This window comes from Haplochromis burtoni, unplaced genomic scaffold, assembly GCF_018398535.1.
Source record: "Haplochromis burtoni strain Fernald_Lab_line unplaced genomic scaffold, NCSU_Asbu1 Contig_21, whole genome shotgun sequence".
Taxonomy (NCBI): domain Eukaryota; kingdom Metazoa; phylum Chordata; class Actinopteri; order Cichliformes; family Cichlidae; genus Haplochromis; species Haplochromis burtoni.
The window spans coordinates 2,793,465-2,800,231 of NW_024582382.1; the positions used below are offsets into that span (position 1 = coordinate 2,793,465).

The 6,767-nt window shown below is 39.0% G+C and overlaps 1 protein-coding gene across 6 annotated transcripts in view; it reads left to right on the forward strand.

Annotated features, from left to right (window-relative positions):
* The first annotated feature begins 3,603 nt into the window (after positions 1 to 3,603).
* The window catches only part of unkl (unk like zinc finger), a 22,615-nt gene continuing 19,451 nt past the window's right edge, over positions 3,604 to 6,767 (forward strand). For all 6 annotated transcript variants that reach the window (XM_014333001.2, XM_042218632.1, XM_005920239.3 and 3 more), the window contains exons 1-2: positions 3,604 to 3,727; positions 4,352 to 4,561. In XM_014333001.2, coding sequence (XP_014188487.1) covers positions 3,663 to 3,727; positions 4,352 to 4,561 — 275 coding nt within the window. In that variant the 5' untranslated portion in view covers positions 3,604 to 3,662. The remainder of the gene's footprint in view (positions 3,728 to 4,351; positions 4,562 to 6,767) is intronic.

Here is a 6,767-nt window from a genome sequence, read left to right on the forward strand (position 1 = left end):
TGTGTGTGTGTGTGTGTGTGTGTGTGTGTGTGTGTGTGTGTGTGTGTGTGCATTAGGCGACCAAAGATAATGGCGTAACTGGGAAAAACAGGAGTCCAAACCACAAACTGTTATTCCAGCTGTAACGGGCCCTCAGCCTGGGAAAGCTACTCTCAGTATTGCTTCAGTGATTGTTTATTAGACATCTGCAAAAAATGCTAAACTTTTTGCAGTGCACGATGCTAAAAATTCTCTCGACTAGTGTTTCCATTACGCTAATTTTGGTTTTTTGTTTTGCACTTTCCCCATTCAACAAGCTCTGCTTTTCACACCTGTCCATAAATCTGTTAATCTTAACAAAGATTAAGCACAGATTGTATATTTGGAAATTTTATATGAACGTAGACATATCTGAAGATTTATAATGTTCTGTAAACGGCACACGGCTATAACAGTGCCGTGAGGGCACAGAAACAGGAAGACAGGCAAGTAATAATGCAATGAGGACTGTCAAGTTCATTGATATAAACAAGCAACACCTAGACTCCAGAGGCAAGACCCTCTTTGTTGAGCCCTGAAGGAGAGGCAAAACCCCCCATATGTACACATATAAACACACACAACTGTGAGAAGAGCTTTTCAGTGAACTATGTGAACAGCTGAGACTACTGAGGAAGGTTAAAGGGTTGTGGTGGCTGACGTCACAGAAGGGAAAAGGGTGCGACTTTTCCACTGCCTAAATTCAGTCCTTCCTCTTGATAATTCTGACTTGCACAATAAGCAAGAACCATTTGATAAAAGCACAGAATGAAATACTATTGACTTATCCAATGTTTGAATTTTTGGTCATTCCTTAAGACGGAGATCTGCTTTATTTCTTCATAGTTTGCTTCCAAGGAAAAACAATCGATTGTAATTGTTTAAAGTGGTCTTGAGGAACAGTTCTTTGCTCTTTCTGGAGGGTTTTAACAGTTCTTCTTCTTTCCCACGTCATTTGAATCCAGTGCTTTTACCTGACCATTTTCAGAACAATGTTTTTGTTTGTCAGAGGACCCGGTGGCGCCAGTGTCCGGCAGCCTCGCCTCTGTCAGTGCGCCCCAGGGTGGCTGTGGCTACGATGTAGCTTGCCATCACCAGTGTGTGAATGTGTGTGTGAATGTGTGGATGACTGAATGTGTAAAGTGCTTTGGGGTCCTTAGGGACTAGTAAAGCGCTATACAAATACAGGCCATTTACCATAACATAGACTTGTGAATCATTCAAAGCAGCTAATTCAAAAGTTAGCTGACTGAAGGGATGAACCAATTATGTGTCTTCAGTCTGAACAGTCTCTCAAAGTATTGTCCTTAAGAATTAAGAGGAAATTCAGCAGACACCTGACAGAGGACCTGAGAGATGCATCTGACCCTTCAGTTGATCCATCTGTTGTTTGCCAAAGCCTCAGACAAGTAAGGGTGGCTGTCAAGAAGCCATTATCAAGGGAGGGAAACAGATAGAAAAGGCTGAGTTATGCCAGGTATTACACAAGAACTGAACTGAAAAATAGTGGCAACAGGTCTCATGGAATGATAATTCCAAATTCAAAATGTTTGTTTTTTTCATCAGCATGTATGGAGAAGATTGAGAAAGAGGTGTTGACAGCCCGGTGGAGGCTCTGTCATGGTTTGAGGCTGAATTCTAGCCAGTGGTGTTTGACATTGTGCCAAAAGTGATGGAAATATGCACACAGAAAGGTACAGTCAGAGTTTGATCAACCATGCAATGCCATCTAGAAAATATCTGACTTGCAATGGCTTTATTTTTCAAACATACTGATAATCCAGTAAAAGCATGGAACGATTGAACAATATCAGTCATGGATTGGCCTCCCCAGAGTACAGACTACAACACTGAAGCAGTGTGGGATCATCTTGACAGAGAAGAGAACAAAAGGCAGCCAACATCTAAAGAAGAGCATTACATTCAATTCAACTCAATTCAATTTTATTTATATGCCACAAAAGCAGTCTCCTCAAGGTACGTTTTATTGTAACGCATAATAACAATGTCCTTCAAGAAGCCTCGAGACCTATTTCTGAAGACTGCTTAAAGAAACTACAAGAAAGCTTGTCTAAGAAAGTTCCAGCTATGTTGAAGAATAAAGGTGGTCATACCAGACACTGACTTTTAAGCTCAAAATATTTCTATTAACTCCATTTTAGCTTTATGCACAGTATTTCCATGCATGTTTGCACATTTCAATAAAGCTGCGCACCTATTTCTCATTTTCCTAATAAAATATAAAAGAAATGTTGGGTGGCTCAAGACTTTTGCACATTACTGTATGTTGTAGGATTTGTATTGCTGAAATCTAAAAAGAATCTATCCTCTGCTATGAACATGAGCTGCTTAAAGCATACCAAAAGTAATGCTTGAAAAATATGATTCTGCTCCTTAAATGTTATTTTTATATAACAAGCATTCCCAACATTGTCTAACTGTAAGCTTAGCATAGGTGGGGCATGTCAATGTAATTACAACGGGATGCTCTGGAGCTTATGCATAAATATAAGGCAGTGCACTCGGTGCACCTGAGCAGCTGAATAATGGATGAGCTGTATAATTGCATTTGTACATTAAAATCCCAGGAAAAAAGAACTTGAACAGTGCAGATTATATTCCCAGATACAGGAGTAAAGACCCCTGAAACTACCTGATGTCAATTTAATGTGGAATTCTGGTAAGCTGAGAAAGATGCAAAAAGCAAAACAACTACTCCTTTAGATTTTTCAACAATAAAGAAACAGAAAAAACAATCTGATATATCACCATCTCATAACATAACTTACTACATCAAAGCTTACTTACTACAAACTACATCACATTGATTTTTATCTGTCATTCCAGATAATTTATCATTCAAGCATATTTTTTAAATCCTGTGACATAACAGAAAGTTGGCCTGAAATCGGTTAGATTTAATGAACACTCAGCAAATAACATGAAAAACAACTGATTCTAAGATGAAGTTTGGTTTTCTGGCCCTCTCTGACTGGAGCTTTAAACTCCACTTGTTGCTCAGTGATGGCTTGATAATCCCTTAAAAGGTTTAATTGGATGAGAGACCATTTATTTATACTACTCACAAGCAGTAAGGTGCATTTGACTAAACAAAGTCACTTTTTTCAAGTAACACTGAGTGTTTTACAGGTTTTTAACACGACAAGCTTAATGATTGCAACTATTTAAAAACAAACAGACAGATAAAGGTAAATAAAGGCAGAGAAATTATTTAACACAAAAGCTATTTTTTTACTTTTGTGTTTAAGCCAAATATTAAACACAACCTATAGCAAAACAGCTATTCAGACTATTAAAAATAAATACAAAAGAAAAAGAAAGAACGCCATATCCATAGGTAAAAACTACAAAAAGAATGACTGAAATATCATGAAATCTCTAAACGAATGAAAATCTAAGTACAATACAAACAAATACAGGTATATTGGTATGAGGCTTAACAAAGGCATGTGAATAAGATATAAACAGTGTGTGAAGTGAGTCATCGTTCCGTGATTACAGTGCCCCCATACTGCCCCCGTGCGGCCGCGTTTGGTGTTTGCAGTGCGCTGGCGTGCAGGCGAACATGCATTCACGGGAGCAACAGATCCGAGCGCATGCGCAATTCATTGTTTTGACTGAAAATGCCGTCGGTTTCGAAAACGGCGGCCAATGCGTCTCCTCAAACCGAGAAACCTACCCACTATACGTGAGTAAAGCTGCTGCAAAGAAACAACAAAATCGTTCGCTGCTGAAAATGCTCGTTTGAACGCGCACCTTTGCTCGCGTGCATTTCCAGCATTCCTCAACTGCTGTGCGTGCGTTAAAAACATGGTGCTTTTCCTGGCTTTGTGACTACCTAACGTTACATAGCAGACAGCGACTGTACGCTAAAGACATCTGCGTCAATACAGGAAACTCTAGGATCTTAAATCACCAAACTGGTTAGCCAACCGTTAGCGGGATCGTTTTGAAGTGTTTCGTGCTGTTGATGAAAGGGTTTTGATGGGTCTGGTTAATATTACACCGTCAACTTGGTTCGCTAAATGATTAGCCAGGAACTCGCTAACCAGTCCGCTTGTAAATAGCTCGGCCTTATTTTGAGTTCCCTCTTGCTACGCACATTTATAGACGTACGCTCAGGTGCTCTGTACGAGCTTTACGACGAAAAACATACGTAGTCTTCACTCAGCATAGCAAGCTAACTCTACTGACCCAAAATGTATAGTAGGCTACAACACGACTCCCTGCTAAACTTTTCCCTTGGCTAAGCTCTTACTTGCTAGCGGATAGCCGTTTAAATCCCGCTTCGTGTTTGCCCTGCTTGTTTCAGATACTTGAAGGAGTTCAGGACAGAGCAGTGCCCGTTGTTCCTCCAGCACAAGTGTACGCAGCACAGACCCTTTACGTGCTTTCACTGGCATTTTCTCAACCAGCGACGAAGGCGACCCATACGAAGAAGGGACGGGACTTTCAACTACAGCCCCGACGTTTACTGCACCAAGTACGACGAGACCACAGGCATCTGCCCAGATGGCGATGAGTAAGTCCCGCAACTTCAGTCAGGGCAGCTACATGAGTGTGTCACTGCCTCCTGGCAGCTGTTGACGTTTGAAGCATGTTTGTTTTATCTCAGTTTACTCTTTTCATGTCCTGTTTTACATTTTTCAGGCTGTATGACCAAAATAGCTTTCCTGAAAGGTTTTAAAGAATTTTAGTTGTTTATGTATAATGAACATGTCTTTGTCTCGCACATAAAATGAAATTAATAACAAGTAAAAAAGCAAATAAGAAAAAATGATGCCAGCATTAGGTAACATATTTTGTTTAATTTTAACATCAGTATTGCTTAGAAATGTCCATCAAAAAATGACTCAGTGTTTTGTGTTTCTGATATACGGCTGCACATTTAATCGAATATTAATCTCAATCGTGATTTTGATTTTCCACAATAAAATGATGATGATTAATTGATATTGTAAATCCGTCCTTCGCCAATAGAACATAAAGCAAGAGCAAATCAGACACTCCCTGACAACATGCCTGCCTGTGCCAATCATAGCTGTTACCTGCAGCACACTACACAGCCTCAGGGCTCCTAAATGCACTGGACCGCAGTGATGACATACTGTAGATAACAAACCGTTAAAAAGTCTGTCAGCGCAGCAGAAAGTGAAGAGCTCATTCCTAGAAGTTGGATCATCATCATTTGTTGTTTAGAAATGCTTTGGATTTAGGGCAGGTGATGTTAATAAATGCAACAAGCCTGCAGCATTTTTTCTAGATGTGTTGCGCCACAAAACAGCACAACTACTCAGTGTTCCATCCGCTTTACAAAGCAATCACATTCTTTTTGGCCAACGATGTGCCTCCATGAAAATGGACTTCAGGTTCATCATGCAGGTACAATGAATTGCATGAAAGGCTTTATATTGTGCTTCAAAAGGTGCACTTCGGTCTGGTGTATATCACAACACCTCAGAATTTTTAAATGAATAGCAATGGAGCACAATGTAAGAGTAAAAGCTGTACTTATTTTGGGGCTTTTTTCCCCCAATATTTTTCTTCTAAAAGCTTCACTGAATGAGGACCAGTTTTATTTGAATACAAATTTTTTTACATAGTTTTGTCATGCAATATGAATATAAAAACAACTTTATATCTTTTTGTTAGTTTTTTTTTTAAATCACAAAAATGAATCAATCTTTTTGTTAAATATTCACAATCCCAGTATAGAACCAAGCAACTGTGATAAGCATTTTGGCCATAATTGTACAGTTCAAGTTTGATAGTGATAATAGGGGGACGGGGACGGGGACATTTCCATTATGTATGTATGTTTTGTTGTTGTTGTTTGTTTGTTTTTAACAATCTTTTTAACAATTTTGTATGAAGGCATTGCATGACTTCACACCAGTGTTGCATGCATTGTGCAGATAGGTGCAGGTCAGACATAAACATTCCTGCATATCTTTACTGCGCCATTATTAACTCATAAATTGGCTGCATCTACCATTTAGATCCCTTTTGTAAAGGAGAAATTTTGCCACAGATGTTGTCAGCACATTACAGATGTAGCATTGCACTGGCGATGTATCACCTTGCCTTTTGGTGTCTCATACACTTACTACGTATAATATAAAAAATATGCAATTAATGTAATATTTAGAGATACACTGATGCTGGAATTGTGGTCTAATGTTGATGTTCACTGGAACAGTGTGAGTTCTTTCTTATGAATAAATAATGGAGCTATTTCAGAGACTTTTAGCTCTTTATGACTGTCTGACAATGTAGCCACTGCAAAATCATGGGACACAACAGATAAATCAAATATTGGCCACATCTTCATTTACTGATGTTGATAAAAATCTACAAGTCTGAAATCACCATTTTTTTTTGACAGGATTTGCCCTTTATGTGTAGTATGAGAGCAAACCCTCTTGTCCTTGAAGTGGGCTATTTGGCTACGTTCACACTGCAGGTCTTAATGTTCAATTCCGATTTTGTGATCAAATCTGAATTTTTTTGTCTGCTTGTTCACACTACAAATAAAATGTGACAGCAAACATGCTCTAGTGTGAACCCTCAAAGCGGCCCGCATGTGCAAAAGAAGACGTCACACACAACGTGCTCTGTTTAGACCCAGATCTGGAACAACCCTGACATATTACAAAACAATAATATGATAAACTTTTCAGATTGGAGTGATAAAGGAATCAAATATTTAGAACATATACTAGAAGGAA